This window comes from Macrotis lagotis, chromosome 2, assembly GCF_037893015.1.
Source record: "Macrotis lagotis isolate mMagLag1 chromosome 2, bilby.v1.9.chrom.fasta, whole genome shotgun sequence".
In the NCBI taxonomy this organism is placed as follows: domain Eukaryota; kingdom Metazoa; phylum Chordata; class Mammalia; order Peramelemorphia; family Peramelidae; genus Macrotis; species Macrotis lagotis.
The window spans coordinates 106102845-106121141 of record NC_133659.1 but is presented as its reverse complement, the minus strand read 5'-3'; the positions used below and the strand labels follow the sequence as shown (position 1 = coordinate 106121141).

The following is an 18297-nucleotide window of genomic DNA, read 5'->3' as shown; positions in this document are numbered from 1 at the left end:
TAAATTCTCCCAAGTGTTTGTGCCTTCTTCTTCTTGAAATTACCTCAGTGCCTTTCTTTTGTACTTTGTATTTACTTACTGAGTGTCATAGCCACCTAGTCAAGAACTCCTTTGAACTCAAAGACTGATATTTTCATTTTTGTTTTTTAATATAGTGCCTCATATAAAGTAGGCATTTAATATGAATTGAATTGAATGAAGCATGGGCTGGCCCTAGTGCAAGCTTTCTGGAGGTGGGAGGGAGTCAGGGAGGGGTCTTCAGATTGAATATTGGCCTCATTGTAGGGGTGGCAGGAGTGCCACTGACTTAGTTTGGTGTCGGGGTGGTGGGGGATAGGTGTTCACTTCCTTGCTTATTCCCCTCCATCCTCATCTTCTGCCATGCTCTTTTACCTGGATCCTCTTCCTTCCTATCTTGCAGCACTGGGAAGTCTTCAAGGATGTAACTGAAGTCTTCATCCTGGTACCTGCACTTTTGGGGCTCAAGGGAAACCTGGAAATGACCCTAGCATCAAGACTGTCGACAGCTGTGAGTATCCAGGGGTTGGGGAGTAGAAGGACTTGACTCTCTTTAAGGCTTACAGAAGGTCCAGATCAAGGATCAGAAACTAGAGATAGTAGCTGTTCAGTCTAGGCTGGTGCTCTGGGAAAGAAGATAGAAGAGGGACAACATAGCTAGTAAAAGGAGATTTCAAGTTGGATGTCTTTTCTATTGGGAGCTCCTTGCTTCCAAGCATCTCCCAGGCCCTGCCTTCAGACAGCCTGGTCTAATTCTGCTCCTTTTTCTCCCCCTCCCCACTCTGTAGTCACCTTATGACTGTTTGTGCAGCTTTGATTAGATGGCACCGTGCTGATTCCTTCCCCTCTCCTCCTGCCCTTTACAGATGGGGGGCCTCCTCTGATCTCCAGCCCCACTCTGCAGCTGGGACTGGAGGAGAGCCAGTACTGTCCAGTTCCACTCCCAATCCTGATCTGCTTCCCTCCCCTTCCCCTGAAGGAGTTTTTTGACTGTTTGTTGAGTATAGAGTCAGGGAGACAAAGAGGGACTGAGGTGAGGGGATTATCAACTTTAATCTGCATCGAGGATCCTAGGACAGAAGGCCCCTGGAATGGGCCCAGGGGACAGGTCAATTAAACTAGACTATGTAAGTTCATAGTAAAGGGTGATGGGGAAACAAGAGTGATTGGCATTGTCTCCTAGCTCACAAAGGGACCTCTACATAAAAAAAACGAGAGATACTAAAGTAACCTTTCCTAAATCTAGCCCAGAGTCCATCTCTGCTTCTGTCCCAAGGTTAGCCACTCTGCCCATAGAGTAGGAACTCATCTCCTGCTGAACTCTAGATACCTACCCTTATCCCAAGGGTTGGGAGGGGGGTAAACTTCAAAGCCAGATATTGAGGCCATCTTGACCTAGTCTGACAACACAGAGCTAGAGCTCAAGGAAGGCAAGTCATTTCATCTCTGTTCACTGAGCCTGCAGATGTAGGAGGAGAATAGAAATCCCTTCACCTTAAGACCCAAAGCACTTTAGCCATAACATTGAAATTAATAACTGACGTGTATATAATATGCCATTGATATTATAATATCATGGTATTATAAAATCATTTACCATTCATATTCTATAAAACTTAGAATATTGTAGCTGCTTAATAAATATTTGTTGACTTGCAAAGATTTTAAATCTATGGTCTCATTGGTCTTATTACAACCCTGTGAAATAGGTAATGAGTATTATTGTCCCCAGTTTATAGAGTTTCAGAGAGAGGAAGTGACTTGCCCAAGGTCATATAGTAGTATGTGGGAGGGGGGAAAGGTCGTGAGATTCAAACCCACGTTTCTTGATTCCAAACCTCTTTGCACAATTCTACCTCCTCCAGGCCCAGGTTCTCTCTGTTGAAGAAGGTCCTGTCTTCTCAACCCTTATGAAACTGTGACTAAGCTTCTAGGCTATGGATTCTCCTCCTCTACCCAATCAATACCTTTTGACAAGGAACAGAAGAGCTTATTACAGGCCCATAGACCTTTGGAATTAGAAGAGGGCTTGTATTCTGCCTTCTCACTCTGTCCTAGTTGACAATTCTTTGTCTCTCTTTCTTTGAACCTTCTGCCCATTCCCCTGCCAGGCCAACATCGGGCACATGGACACACCAAAGGAGCTTTGGAAGATGATCACTGGAAACATGGCCCTTATCCAGGTGAGTGTGAGTAGAGGGCGAGTGGTAGGCCTACCTAACTCCACCAAGCAGAGAGGAAGAAATCCCTGAGGAAATGCTGAGCCCTTTGGGAAGGAGTGTCTTGGCTTAGAACAAGAGGACATAGATATAATCTGGGGTCTCTCTAGTAGAACATGGTTCCTGAGGTGATTTCCATTGCCTTGCTGAGCTGGCTTCCATCCAAAACAGCACTAGGCGGTAGCCAGGTTACTCAGGAACACTGCCAAACCGGGGAGCCCAAGGTAGTGCAACATCTTCCCCAGTGGCATCTGTTCCCCAGGGCTATCCTGACAGTAGAAGGGCAGTTTGATAGCATATGGGAAATATAGAGGAAAGATTGGGAATACTCAGATACCCTCTACTTCTTCATCCCCATGCCACATGAAGCCTCAAAGATGTAGGAATGGAAGTCCATACACCTGAGTGGCCTGTTCAACCTCCCCTCAATGAGTCTTAACTCCAGTAGATTTCATCAGTCATTAGGACCTCGGACTCTACAGAAAACTTTTAGTGATCATCTAGGCCAATCCCCAAATTAACATAGACAGAAGATCACAACCATAGTTCAACAACCCCCCCCCCCCCCATCTTAGGCATTACCAGTTAAGAAGCTTTTCGTTAGTTGCCAGCAGGGAATAGTTTCGGTTTCATTTTTTTTAAAGACTCAGATGTTTCCCATGAGAAACTAATTTAATTCAGTCGCTTAAGTCTTTATTAAGCACCTGCTGTTTGCAGAGGTTGCTCTGTAAGTCCTAAGAGGTAACCAGAATTCAGCAAAGAATCATTCCCTGCCCTCATGAAGCTTTCAGTCTCAGAAAAATTACAATACAAACAGATAATCATAATGAAAAAATTACAGAAGTTCATTAGAGAGGTACCAAGTAGATAGATTACATGAATGGGTCATTGGTACCAGATCAGGAGACACTTTCTTGAGGAAGCAACAATTAAGCTTTAAAGGCTAGGCAGTAGGCAAGAGAGAGGAAGAGAACATACAGGCCTAAGGCACAAATGAAGACACTCTCAGTCAGGAAAATGTAAGATTTGTGGTTAAGGAAAATGATTCTGGTGGCTTTATGAAGTACAAACAATTGGAAGGGATAGAGAGTTGGAGATGACAAGATACTTATTAAGAGGCAGTGGCAGGGGGCAGCTAGATGGCATAGTGGATAAAGCACCAGCCCTAGAGTCAGGAGTACCTGGGTTCAAATCCAGTTTCAGACACTTAATAATTCCCTAGCCGTGTGGCCTTGAATCCCAATTTGCCTTGCAAAAACCTAAAAAAAAAAAAAGAGAGGCAGTGGTGGGCGACTAGGTGGTGCAGTGGATAAAGCACTGGCCCTGGAGTCAGGAGTACCTGGGTTCAAATCCAGTCTCAGACACTTAATAATTACCTAGCTGTGTGGCCTTGGGCAAGCCACTTAGCCCCATTGCCTTGCAAAAACCTTTAAAAAAAAAAAAAAAGAGGCAGTGGCAAAAGCTCAGATGAGTGGCAATGAGTCACCTATACTGAGGAAGCCAGTAAGAGAAAGGAGGGAAAGGGATAGTTACTAAAGATTTTGTTGAAGTAGAATTCACAGATCTTAGGACATAGAATTGATGAGAATGGGGGAAATTAATAGTGAAGATCAAAATTTCAAATATGAGAGACTAGGAGAATGGTAGTAGCAGTGACAGAAACAGTGAAACCAAGAGCAGTTTAGAGAAAAGATAGTAAACTTTATTGAGGCCATGCTGACTTTGAGGTTCTAGCTTGGAGATACTGATTTGGAGCTGGATAAAGATTTGGGGAGTCCTCTTCATTCCCAAGAAACCTTGGGAAAGATAGAGAAAAGAATTAAGGCTAGATCCTTGGGGGACACCTACCTCAGGGGTTGGAAAGGGATCATGAAACTGTCAAAGAGGACAGAGAATATTGTTTCTATGAAGCTAAGGGGATATAGAGGATCTTGGGTAACAGAAAGAGGGTGTAAAGGAGGTACCCTGCTCCCAGGATAAGCACCATCAACTGTTCTGACAAGTCAAGGAAGATAAAGACTTGAAAGGGATTATTGAATTTGATAAAATTGGCGATTATTAACATTTGAGAGGAGTTCTGGTAAAATGGACAGAAACCAGATTGTTAGAGGAGTGAAGAGAAAATAGGTGGTGAGGAAGTTGAGGTGTCACATATAGACAACTTTTCCAAGAGGTTTAGCAGGAAAGACATGGAACAATCAATGGCTTAGGGTAGAAAGACCAATGGACAGCTCATGTTTTTAAGATCAAGAAGTTCGAAACATGTTAGTAAGATGATGAAGAACCAATCAATGGACACTCATTTCTTAAGCATTTACAAAGTGCCAGTCATTGAGCTAGGAATATAGCTCACATATATACAGAATATAACCACAAAATGGCATGAGCTTACATTCACTTGGGAGACAGTATGAATGAACATAGTGAAGTAAAAGGATAGGGTCTGGACTTGTGATTACAGGGAACTCTGACATAAAGAAACTCCCTCTACTGATGCATGTTGGCACCTTCTCTGCAACTTAATCTTTTGTGTATGCTAAAGATCCCTTCTCAGAATAATATTTTTAAAAACTTAAGATAAAATTCATAGGATTGCAAAAAACCCCAGAGGTCATTTTATCCCTGATAAAGAGGCCCTATCCTAGGAAGCTGCTTAGAGCCATCAGTGACTTTCCCAGAGTCACCCAACTGGCAGGTATCAGAGGCAGACTAGAGCTTGGTTCTTTCTGGCTATAAAGTCATTCCTCTAACCACTCCAATGTGAAACCTCTTTTCTTTTTAGACACATACATAAACACATTATATGTATATGGGCATACCTGTGGTATGCATGTTCATTGTACATATGTGTATATCAAGAAGAAATACAAGGCAGCTATATACATGTAATTAAGGACTTTAGTGATTAGAGAGCTCAGGAAGATCCTTATGGAGAAGGTGGTGCTTGTGAAGAAAGAGATTCTATGAGGTGGAGGTGAAGCGGAAGTGAATTCCTTGCACAGAACTACCGGAGAGAGGATAATTTCTGGAGCAGAGTCCTGGAGGAAGCAAGAAGGAATGCTATTTAGGGCACAGGGAGAGAAATTAGCCCTGTTGAAGGATAAGGATGCTTCTGTAACCAGAGGGAAGGAAGGAGAAGAGGATGGTAAAGGAGTTTAAAGAAGAGGAAGAGGGGACAGGAGGTGCTTATATAAAATTACCTAAATCTCATGAAGTTAGAGGTTAAATATTCTAGAAAAAGGGGGAGATAGGTTTGCAAAATGGTGGGAGATAAGCAAGAAACAGTACTGCAAGGCATGATTCACCATTCCTCAAATTGTTGGGAGAGAAGAGGTAAGAGATCCTTTGAAAAAAGAAGGTAAACCCTAAGAGAAATCGTTGTTCTTGCCCTAGGTGCAGGCCACAGTCGTAGGCTTCCTGGCCTCCATTGCAGCAGTCATTTTTGGCTGGATCCCTGATGGTCATTTCAGCATCAGTCATGCCGTTTTGCTGTGTGCCAGCAGTGTGTCCACAGCCTTCATTGCTTCCCTGGTGCTGGGTAAGAAACCAACCAGGACTATTGACTAGACCTGACCCCTCCTCATGCCCCTATACCAGTTTGACTCTGTTACTCCTCTCCTGCTCCCATTAGGCATGATTATGATTGGAGTAATCATTGGCTCCAGGAAGATCGGGATCAACCCTGACAATGTGGCCACCCCCATTGCAGCCAGTCTGGGAGACCTCATCACATTGGCACTACTCTCAGGCATCAGCTGGGGGCTATATCTGGAACTTGGTGAGACTTTGCTCTCGGAGAAATTCTGGGAAATAGGAAGGAGTCAGGGTTGACGTTATGAAGCACTAAGGCTGTGTCTAAACATGTGGCCAAGCTGTCGGTTGACTAAGTTCCCTGGCATAGGAATGGGAGTTGTGCCGGCAGATCTGGAAATGTGCACGTATTTTCTTCTCTGTTTACAAAAGCTCAAATTGAAAGCAGTTTTTAATGTGCCTAAACCTAAAGAATCAACCAGTCAGTCATAGCATTATTTTAGTATCTGTGTCCAGGCACTTTTCTAAGTGAAGACAAAGACATAGGAAAAGGTTCCCTTTACTCAAGAAGTAAAAAGAGGAGATAATACATATCTGCATAGGAATAGACAAAGCAAATACAAGATAACTTGGGAGGAGAAGAGTGATAAGGGAAAGGCTCTAGCATTGAAGAGTCTAGGAATGGCCTCATGCAGGCAGAAGCACTTGAGTGAAGCCTTGGAGAAAACCAGAAATCCTAGAAGTTGGAGTTAAGGAAGGAATGCATTTCAGACTTAGGGGACTGGTGTAAAGGTGAGATGGAATGTGACTTGTGTACAGCAGTCTTGTATAGCTGGAATGCTTGGAGAGGAGTAATCTATAATGTGTAAACAACCAGAAAGTCCTTAATATTGATCTAGTGTTAGTAGGAAAACACTGGATTTATAGTCAGAGGACTTGGCTTTGAACCTTGGCTCTGTTACTTAATGACCTGTTACTTTGGGCAGGTCTCAGTTTCTTCATGTTAAGATAGAAGTAAGGGTTAAAGTTGGAATAGACCCTCCCCTTCAGCCCCTTTCAGGTTCCTAAACCTATGATCTTGCTGCAGACTTAGGAAGATTTAAAGTTGACCCTGAGCAAGGAATTAGGAAGTTTATTTCTGTCCTTGAACAGAGGAACCAAAAGAGGATGTTCTTAGTCAAGGGGGAGGAGCAGGACCTTGAGAGTGTCTAAGTCATAGGAGTTCAGAACTGAATTATCTTGACCATGGCCCCTAACCTTCACTCCCTCCCTCATCATAGTTTGCATATTTGTAAAATTGAGTTAATATTGCCTGCTTCAAAGAAGTCTTGATCAAATGAAGTAATATATATTAACCTAAAACACTATAAATGTAAGATGATGATGATGATTATAGGATTTAAAGGAGAAAACTTAATAGAAAGGCACATTGAAAAATATAAAAGATAAAATAGATGGTATTGTTTGATTGTTCTTTTTATTATTATTAAATTGAAGAAGTGATTACAGTTGAACTCAAACTAAAAAATAAAACCAAGCCAGCTGGCATAATTCATCATACTTTTGAGATAGATGTCTTTGGACCCTCTCCCGAAAATTGCTCTTATTTTGAGTCTCAGAAAGAATAGCAACCCTTGCTATAGAACCTCCATTCTCCCTAATGGGAGGAAGGATGTGGCATACTGGATGAGTATGGTACAAAGGAAGGGTTGGGGACTGAGTTCAGTATTCTTGATGCCTTTTCTTCCTCTTCTCAGAGGGCCGGCCATATATCAACCCTCTGGTGTGCGCCTTCTTTGTGGCTCTGCTACCTGTGTGGGTAGTACTAGCCAAGAGGAGCCCTGCCACTCGGGAGGTCTTGTATTCAGGCTGGGAGCCAGTCATCATTGCCATGGCCATCAGCAGGTAAGTTCTATGTTCCAAGGAGAGCACTCTCCTCAAGTCTGTGGTTCCACTAGAATCGTCCTGCTTAGGCCCTAGGAAGTAGCGGTAAAGACAAGAGAATAAGGTTATTAGTAATTGGTTCTTTGGGGGCAACTTAAGACTGGTAAGGGAGGTGGGAGTGGTGGGAGAAAGTGAGGGATATAGGAAGTGACTACCCTAGCATAGGTATGACTCAGTTGTTCCTTGTATGCCATAATGAAACTAGATCCAAAGTAGACTGACCAGAAGCACTTAAAGCCTCTTGACACTGGGTTTGTGGGGGACTTAGTGACGAAAAATGAAGGATCCTGTTCTCTTCTGAAATCAGAGGAGTACCTCCCAGCGCAAGGGTCTTGAAAGTATTTGTATGCCTGCTCATCTCTTATATCCCCACAGTGTTGGGGGCCTCATCCTGGACAAGACTGTTTCTGACCCCAACTTTGCTGGCATGGCTGTCTTCACTCCAGTGATTAATGGTGAGCTCCTAGCATCAACTACTTTGAGGGAAAGGACCAAGTGATTAAAAAAAAAAAACAACTATGATTTAGATAAATTTATTGAGGTTCATTTTTTTAAGTTTTTGCAAGGCAAATGGGGTTAAGTGGCTTGCCCAAGACCACACAGCTAGGCAATGAGGTTCATTTCTTGGAAGAGATCCTTAGTTGTCAGTTCTAGATCTCAGACTGGATACTCTGAAGTTATGAGATTTGACCTATTCATGAGGGTCAGCAAACTATGGCCCTCAGATCAACCACCTGCTTTTGTGTGTCCCTTGAGCTAAAAATGGCATTTACGTTAAAAGTTTATTTTATTGTATTCAAAAACACAAAAAATCATTTGTAGCTCTGGATAACAAGCCGATTTGACCTTGACATCATTAGTTTGTTGACTTCTAATTTGAAATATAGACATAGGGTCTTCAAGCTCTTTTGCCTGCTTTCTCTTAAGATACAATGTTTTCTTTTCCAATTTTTTTCTATTTTTATGTTTCTCTCAGTCTACAAAAGATCAGAGGTACAACTCTGAGTTCTTATAGGACCTAGTCTTTGGTCTTAAGACTGATTAGTCCTAAAGGGAAGAAAGGTGTTTGAAATCTGCAAATGTGACTGTATCCTTTGGATACTATCTACACAAGGATACCTGAGCATGCAGATATAATATATGCCCAAAAATATGGAAGAGGGGGAGCTAACTTAGGAATTGATCAGCCTTGAAGTCTTCCTGGAAGTGAAGGACAGAGTCCCCATTTCCTTTCATGACACCTTTTCTTCTAAGTGTCTTATTCTCCAAGGGTTATGCTTATAGGCAGCATAAGATGTCCGTGGTCCTGGCATCCTGCCCCTTTGTCTCCTTCAGCCCCCAAACCTCTCTCTGTCTCTGCAGGTGTTGGAGGCAATTTGGTGGCAGTCCAAGCCAGCCGAATCTCCACCTACCTGCACATGAATGGGATGCCAGGGGAAAGCTCAGAGCCAGCGCCCCGACGCTGTCCTAGCCCCTGCACCACTTTCTTCAGTCCTGGTAAAGCTCACTTCTCTAGATTCTTGGGTATTTCCTGGGCTTGAGTCATGGAGACAAATCATTGATTCATAGACTTAAGAGTTCAAATCAAATTTATTTAATCCAACCTCTCCCCAAGCAACGAATCCCATTGACTTGTATCCCCAACTTGTATGTAGCCCTTTTAAAGACTATCTTTCCAGTGACAGGGAACTCACCACCCCAAAAGCAATCCATTCTATTGTTATACTTCTCTCAATGTTTTCCTCTTTAAAGTTGAGGACAGTCTTTAGTATTTGAGCTGAGTTTTGGGGGTTTTTTAAGGTTTTTGCAAGGCAAATGGGGTTAAGTAGCTTGCCCAAGGCCACACAGCTAGGTAATTATTAAGTGACAGAGGTCAGATTTGAACTCAGGTTCTCCTGACTCCAAGGCCGGTGCTCTATCCACTGCACCACCTAGCCACGACAGTCTTTAGTATTGATAAAACTAGTTTATTACTAGAAACTATGAGCCTTTCTTGGTGGGAAGGAGATTGAGCCAAGGTGCCTGGATAGCCAGGAGGAACCATATGTTCTGCAGATTAGATTCCTCTCCCTGCCCTAGGATACATGAAGCCCAAGGTGGAGTGGAGTTAAAAAGATCTTGATTATCTGTAAGTCAGAGAGCCAGTTAGCTACTCTTGTTGAAGCTAGGAGAATAGTCTTGGTCCACCCCTTTGAACACTTCAAGCTTCCCTTTCTTTTATGGAGGGACCTCCCAGGAAGATTTCTGGATCATCCAGCTTTGTCTTCCTCTTTATTCCCCAGATGTGAATTCACGCTCAGCCCGGGTCCTTTTCCTGCTCGTGGTGCCTGGACACCTTGTGTTCCTCTACACCATCAGCTGCATGCAGGGTGGGCACACCACCCTGACCCTTATCTTCATCATCTTCTATATGACGGCTGCACTGCTCCAGGTAGGGGGCTGCTGGGGGAGGAGGGGAAGGGGCACTTTTAGGGTGGGGGCAGATTGCAGAACAGCCTACTAGCTCCCTTCTCTGGGGCTGATTTCTTTCCAGCTTTAGAGAGGCTAAAGAAATAAGGTAAGAACCTTGTTTTGCCCTCCTGGACTGTGCTTCCTTTCAAATTCCTACATAGATACACACACATACACACACACACACACACACACACACACACACACACACATTCAGACACCGAGACACAGACGTAGAAAAGTGTACATTATACATACACACAGTCACACACTGGCACCCAGTGCACTTCTACCCCAAATAGAAGACACAAAGGTACCACATGGGAGGTGGAAAAGAGATGAAAATAACCTATGTATCCTGATTCTGAAAAAAAATTTTCATTCTCCACTTCCTTTAACCTGGACTGAGAGGATGAGCCCATGTCCCTGTTGGGACCATTTGGGGGAAACTGACCTCTTTGTATCTCACTCAGAAGTGAGGCAGTTAAAGGTATAGAGCATTTGGGCTTAAACTCAGGAAGACCAGAGTTCAAATGCAGCCTTAGACATTTACTATCTATGTGATTCTGGACAAGTCACTTAACCTGCATTTGATTCCATTCCTCAGGTATAAAAATGGGGACCCATTGGAAAAGGAAATGGCACACCACTCCAATATCTTTGTCCAGAAAACCCCATGAACAAAAGTCCAAGGGGTCACGTAGAGTTGGATGCTGCTGAATGACTAAACAACAACAAAGGGGAGTTGGGAAAGGGTGCTAATTCCTAAGGGCCCTTGATGCTTTATCCTCTCCAAAGGTTCCTTCCTGGTTCCTGGCCTCATGTTCTTGAGCTGACACAAGTCCCTGGCTGGAATGTGAGAACAGCTGCATTCCCTTCCCCAGGACACAGTCTTCCAGCTTTTCAACTTCTCTCTTTATATGGGTTTCCTCTGCAGCTGCCAAGAAGGGTGTGAGGTTACAAGTGGTTGGCCAGGGACAGTTCAGAGTGCTGTGGACAGCAGCAAGGCTGCTTTGGGGTGAGGGGGGACCCCTGGCTTCCAAGGGCAAGGGGCCATGCCTGTCTTGAAGCTAATATCAGTGCTGACTTCCAGTTTTTTCATCTTGAGGGCCCTGGGGAGGAAATTTTCATAACAATATTAACAAAGTAAATCTCTCCCTAGTAACTGTATTTGAACCCAAATGTGTAAAACACACCTAGTTCTTACTCTGATGCTTAACAATTTATTTTTAGGGAATCCAAATGGTAGACCAAATCCAGAATACACAAGAGATACAAACTTGGTCAATTAGATACAGAAAAGGGGGAGTAGGAACACTAATCATAGAATTTATAACCAAAAGGGCCCTTCTGTGACTATTTAGTCCACCCTCTCATTTTAGAGAAGGAAACTGAGTTGAAGAAGAGGCAAAAGGACTTGATCATGGTCACACAGTTTAAATAACCCAGAGCAACAAGTAACCCAACTATAACTTGCTTCTTTTGCACCAATCAACAATAATTTTGTAGCTGTTTTCACTTCCTAATCATATTTTGCTACAGCAAATGTTAAAAATAAGTTCTCGTTTCCTGAGCCCACAAGTGACTACATGAGGGAAGGAAGCTTGGACTAATCAGATGCTGATGACCATGAATAGTGACACAGCAGCTTTGCAAATGGTCATGTTCCCACTGCTGCTAGAGAAAATATTGAACAGTATGGTGATGACTCTCTCTCTCTCTCTCTCTCTCTCTCTCTCTCTCTCTCTCTCTCTCTCTTCCCCCCTCCCCCCCCCCCCGCCCAGGAGCTCCTTGAAGAGAGGCCAGTAGGAGGCCACCCTCAAAGAGGCCTCTCTCCCCTAGATGGCAGTCAAGCAGAACGGCAAATCTGGGTCCTTTTTAAATTACAGAAGGAGCCTTGCTGTTTACAAAGTCCAAGCCCCGCAATTTTACACACGAGAACTCTCAAGCCCAGAATAGTGAAATGAATTACCTAAATAGGGAGTAGTGAGGGATTTCAACCCAGGTTCTCTTCATTCGAGCTGTCTTTCTCTGCATAGGGGAAGTGAAAAAATAATAATAATAGTTCATGTTTATATAGATGATGATGCTGATGATGTTTGTCCTTTGTTCTCAAAGAAGACCCATGACATCTGGGAGTTGATGCCATGACATCTATGTGAATTGGATTAAGTGAGGGGATACTTTGCTAAGTCACCAGCCTTACTTTCTTCTCTGGAACCATCTGGGTCCAGTAGCTAGATATGGATCAGGATGACTGGCAAGCACCTGGATGTGAGGCAAACAGAGTTAAACAACTTACTCAAGGTTACACAGCTAGTAAGAGTCATGTGTTTGAGTTGGATTCGAATTCTCATCCTTCTGACTCCAAGACCTATCCACTGCATCACCAGAGCAGCTAGGTGAGCCAGTAGATAGAATGAGGGATCTGAAGTCAGGAAGACTCTTCTCTCTGAGTTCTAATCCAGCCTCAAATATTTCCTGAGCAAGTCACTTCAAATTACTTGTCTCAGTTTCCTCATTGTAAAATAATCTGGAGAAGAAAATGACAATCCACTCTAATATCTTTGCCCAGAAAACCCCAAAAGGTTTCATGTGGAGTTGAACAGAACTGAAACAGCTGAACAGCAATACTAATTTAGCTTCTTAATGTTTGAAAAACATTTTACATATTATTTCATTTGATAATGAAAATAAAAATGTTCAGAATTTAGGTTCAGAGGTGATCCCATATGGAATCACATTTCTACTGTCAACCATAATTAAGAGAAGGGGTTTTCATGTCTCTCCCTATGTCTTTTCTACCCATTCTTTTTTCCCCTGTTCTTTTATTTTATTTTTTATTTATGTGCAAAGATAGTTGTGTGTATTCATTTTTTTTGTAAACTTTTGAGTTCCACATTTTTCTCCCTTCCTCCCTTCTCTTCCTTCTCCCCATGACAGTGAGTAATTTGCTAAAAGTTAGGTATGTACAATCATTCTATCTACTCTTAAACACCTGTCCCTAATGTTAGCTGTTTTCTTCCATCTCCAGTTTGGAAGATTGTTTGTTCTTTACTCAGCCATTTTCCTGGCTACATACAGTAGATTAGATTATTGATCTCTGTGACTTCCCATCTATGGTCTCTTACTCATCATAGTAGAAACAAAGTATTTAAAGTAGTGACAGAGAAATTTCCCTTAATCAGTCATAAAACACAGAACAAAAGTGGGAAGGAGCTCTTGAGACCCCAAGTTATCTCAGGAAGGTAACATGGCACCTAAAGAGAGACCTGGGCTGGAACTCTGCCACTTAAAAATAGTATGACCTCAGACCAGTTACTCTAACTATTTTTTTCTGTGAGGTCCCTTCCAGCTCTGAAGCTTTGAGTCATGAATCTCCTTGTCTAAGTGTTGGAGGAGTCTTCTTCCAAGTCCAGTTCTCTATGCATTAAGCCATCCTTCCTCTACTATCCAGTATTATCATTTTTCTGAGAAGGATATGGAGAACCAGCGTGGACCTAAAGTCACATGACTAATCATTATGAGAGCCAAGACTAAGATCCTACTCTTCTCATTCCAAATCTAGCATTCTTTCTTCTAACTGGGTTCTTCCTCAATTTCTTCTTTGCATTTATTTCACTGTCCCTATATCATAGCTTTTTTGTGTGTACACAGTTCCCCTAAGGAGATTATAAGCTCCCTTGAGAAGCAGGATTTTTGTGGCATCTCTCTTTATATCATCAGTTCCTGGCTCTTTGTACATAGTTTGTTGAATGGATTTTCCCTGAAGTGGAAAAATCTCTAGGATCCCTGTAGTCCCAAGGCCATAAGAATCATAGGTTTGTTTGTTTTTTTATGAGATTTCCTATAAAACTGCAAATGAGTCTTGGAGAAATGCCCCACCACCATTGTCTATCCCATGTATAAGTATGGAGTCAGAGTTCCACAATTGGGCTTTATACTGGGTATGAATTCTCAATAAGTATTATTTAGGCAATTGCCATGTGCTAGGAACTAGGGATACAAAACTAAAAGTAAAATTAATTCTTGCCCTTAAGGAGTTTCCAGTCTATTAGATCCAAAACCCCTATATTTTATTGATATATACAAAATAAATGCATAATTATAACGTTTGAAAGAGCAATTGACAAGCATCTGGGAAGGAGTGAGAAAAGGCCTCATGTAGAATGTGGCAATTGAGTTGATTCTTAAAGGGAAGTAGGAATAGAAGGAGGAAGTGCTTTGGAAGCAGGGGGGATAGCCTGGGTAAAGACAGTATACAGAGAAGGAGGGTCATTATGAAAAAAAGTGGGACCACCAATATGACTGGATCAGGGTCCACAAAGGGGAGTCGTATGTAATAAGTTCATTTGGGACCACTTGTGAGGAGCTATAGTTGCCAAACAGAGAAGTTGCTATTTGATCCTAAGTTTATAGGGCACCGCTAGAGTTTATTGGTGTGATCAGGTCAGTATTTGAGGTAAGTTGTATTGGCTGTGATGGCAAGAATGGATTGGAGTAGAAAGACTAGAAGTGAGAGGATGACTTGAGAGGCTATGAAGACCTGAACCGGGATCATGCCTTTATGAGTAGAAAGAAGGGGGCTGTTTGAAAGTTACTGTAGAGATTTGTGGAGGGTTCCAGGCTAACCCTGACCTTGGCTGGGGGGACCCACTAGGGTGTCAGTCACCCACTACATGGTTGTAGTGCCAAAGCTGCACTCGCCCTTCCAAGCACCTGTTTGAAGGGAACCTTGGAAAATCATGCTTCTGAGGTTTAGTGACATTCCAGTGTGTGGTTGTGTATATCACAAAGAAGGAATGAAAGCATCCCAGACTGTTTTCAGAGGATCTCTACCGGAATGTGATACTGGAGAATTATGGGACACTGGTCTCTCTAAGCAGGTGGATATAGCACCGGGCTTGGAGTTAGGAAGACTCATCTTCATGAATTCAAATCCAGCCTCAGGGGGATCCAAGGGAAGTCACTTAACCCTGCTTGCCTCAGTTCCTCATCTGCAAAATGAGCTGGAGAATGAAATGGCCTACCACTCCAGTAGTTTTGCTAGGAAACCCCCAAAATGGGGTCATGAAGAGTTGGACATGACTGATAAATAAACGACAGATATCTCCTTAGGTCTTAGATTTGCAGGGAAATGAGAATAAAGAGACCTCAAGAAGCTCTTGTCAGACACATTCACATGAAAAAGTGGACTCTGGAAGCAGCTTCATGGAGCAACTTCAGAAATAATCTTAAAGAATGGCTCATGGGGGCAGCTAGGTGTTACAGTGGATACACTGGCCCTGGAGTCAGGAGTACCTGAGTTCAAATCCGACCTCAGACACTTAATAATTACCTAGCTGTATGGCCTTGGGCAAGCCACTTAACCCCAATGCCTTGCAAAAACCTAAAAATAAAATGGCTCATGAATACAAAAGAAAAATAATTATCGAGACCCCAAAAAGTGATTTTTGAAGAAATCCCCTTCCTAAAAGAAATATTCCAACCAAGTGACTGAAAAATCTTAGAAGAAAATTGCCACAGGAAAAAGAGATCAGGAATATAATAAATATAGGAGAAACTTGAGTGTGACCTCAAGGAAGGAAACTCCATAAGCATGCTATTCATGTCAAAAGCTCCCCAAACTATGAAATTCATATTGAATTTTAGAAAGCTCACACTGGAGAAAAACCCTATAAGTGATAAATATGGGAAAAGCTATCAGTTCAGTTTAATACTTATCCAACATCAGAGAATTCATATTGGAGAAAGACCCAAAAATAGGTTGAATGTGGAAAGAACTTCAGTTGGAGTTCCAATTTATTCAGCATCAGAGAATTTATACAGGGGGAAAAATCCCTGTGACTGTGAAGAATATGAAAAAATCATTGTTAGTGTTCATTCTCTATTCATTATCAGATAATTCACATGGGAGAGAAATCATATAATGCAGTGAATGTAGGAAAAGCTTCAATCAGAGTTCATTATTTATTCAATGTCACAGAACTCACTGAGGAGAGGCTCTATAAAAGCGTCAGAAATGTGAAAAAGCCTTCAGTCAGTGCTCCTGACTTAGTAAGCATCACCCAATTCATTCTAGACAGAAACTTGCAATGTACTGAAATGTAAATAATAAGTGTTCACAAATGATGCAATTAAGTAAAGATATCTTATTCAATTCTATAGGTATTTAATAATTATCAACAATGTGCAAGTCACACTTGGTGATGAGTGCTAGGAATGAGGAAATATAAACTAATAACTTATTTCAAAGCTTTGGGCAAAATGTGAGAAATTTGAGAAGAGATAATTTTCATATGTCTGAGACACAGTTCCTACTTTGTAGTTCTTTATAGTCACTGAAAGAGCTAAGAAACAAATACAAATATCTGTAGTATAAGGCTGTGCTAGAAGTGTTCCATTATTGGAGTGCAAAGTAAGGAGGAATTTTTTTTCCAGCTGAGGTCATCAGGGAAGGGACCTTGGAATAGGTAACATCTGAGATAGATCTTGAAGAATGACCAGAATTTTGTTTTGTGATAATAATAGCACCATCATTCCCTCAGGATTGTTGTGAGGATCAAATAGGATAGCAGTTCCAAAGGTCTTAGCTATATAAATGTTAGCTCTTATTAGCCATTATTATTATTGTTACCCAAACTCTGAAGTTTTTTATGAAGGGTTTGCTTTCGTAATTGCAAAAGGACTTGATCACCTCCCCCTTGTCTTCTGCCCTTGAACAGCAATGCCTTCTCATTCCAGTAATAAACAGACCCTGCCAGCTGCTTTGGCAGATACTCCCCCAGATTATCTGTATAATTCCCCCTTTCTCTACCCCTCCCTTGACTGTGAAAGATAGAACTTATTTATCCGAAATTGCTTCAGAATACTTTTGATTTACTTTGTGCTGTAAAAAAGGCCTGAAATGTATAAAAATTAAAACTATACCCTGGAAAACTTGTGGGGGGGAGTTATAGAAATAGAAAGGAAAAGATTTAGCAACTGGTTGGATATGTGGGGTGAGAATACCATATTCGAAGGTAATGAATCTGCAACAGGATGAGTAGTGATGTTCAGATCGAAAGATAACGTGTTCTGTTTTGGACAGGTTAACTTTGAGATACCTGTAGGACACCCTGTTCATAATGTACAATACCTAGTTGGTGATGCAGTTCTAGAACTTAGGAGAGAGTTTATATAAATCTGGGAATAACCTATGGAGAAATGATAATTGAATGCATGAGAAAAGGATGAGAATATGTAGAGAAAGAAATAAGGGTCCAGGACCAAGCATACCAACAGTCAAGGGGGTATTTGATCCAGCCAAGGAGACTAAAGGGTAGCCAGACAGATAGGAGGAGAGATTAGGATTGTGAAAACCCTTGGAGGAGACACAGTCAGTCAGCAGTGTCAAATGTTGCAGAGAAGACAAGAAAGCGGAGAAGTGGCAAGGAAACAATAGCTGTGGCCATTAAGGGATCATTGGGTAAAATTCAAGGGAGAACAGTTTCAGTTGAGTGATGAGGCCAGGAGCGGGAGCCAGGCTGCAAATGGTGAGAAGTCAGAGAAAGGAGGCAACAGGTATAGACCATTCGTTTTTTATTTTGTTTTTCCTAAGAGCTTGGCTGAGGAAGGACAAAGGTTTGAGGGAATGATAGTATCTACTGAGAATTTCAAAGGATGGGGGGAAGATTTGGGCATGATCATATGTTGAGAAGGGGAGGGGTAGTTGTGAGGGTGATTATTTAAGCAAGAGTTATGTTGATTGATTAGCACCTATTAATTTATTCCATAATAGCTAGGTCTCTATACTAACATTTCTTTTCAATCTTAGGACATTGACCTAAGCAGTAATCATACCCCAGCACCTTAAATAAAAACCTTGCCCTTTTTAACATAAGATGTCTTTGACATTTATTTTAGATTAGTTCCAGATTGCTATTGATACCCTTCTGTCTAGGGTGGTATTCATAATGTTGGGAAAAGGGAATAGGGGTTGGGGGGAAGGATTGTGGAGAGGCAAAGGACTGGACAAGATTTTGATGCTCTGAGGCCTGGCTAACCTAAACCCTCTAGTTGTGGACCAGATAGGGTAGTCTTTGTTTCCTCCACCTCAAGTGAGAGGTTTCATGCAACTGGGCCTCCCTTCTCT

General features: G+C 42.1%; 1 protein-coding gene across 2 annotated transcripts in view; it reads left to right on the top strand.

Moving 5' to 3' along the window:
* The window catches only part of SLC41A1 (solute carrier family 41 member 1), a 38557-nt gene that overhangs the window by 16859 nt on the left and 3401 nt on the right, over positions 1–18297 (top strand). Inside the window, exons 3-11 of one of the 2 annotated variants that reach the window (XM_074222504.1) lie at positions 422–529; positions 2130–2201; positions 5631–5775; positions 5869–6015; positions 7526–7673; positions 8088–8167; positions 9075–9209; positions 9995–10143; positions 10771–18297. In XM_074222504.1, the coding sequence (XP_074078605.1) occupies positions 422–529; positions 2130–2201; positions 5631–5775; positions 5869–6015; positions 7526–7673; positions 8088–8167; positions 9075–9209; positions 9995–10143; positions 10771–10776 (990 nt within the window). In that variant the 3' untranslated portion in view covers positions 10777–18297. The remainder of the gene's footprint in view (positions 1–421; positions 530–2129; positions 2202–5630; positions 5776–5868; positions 6016–7525; positions 7674–8087; positions 8168–9074; positions 9210–9994; positions 10144–10770) is intronic. The other variant, XM_074222503.1, reaches the window with a different exon arrangement.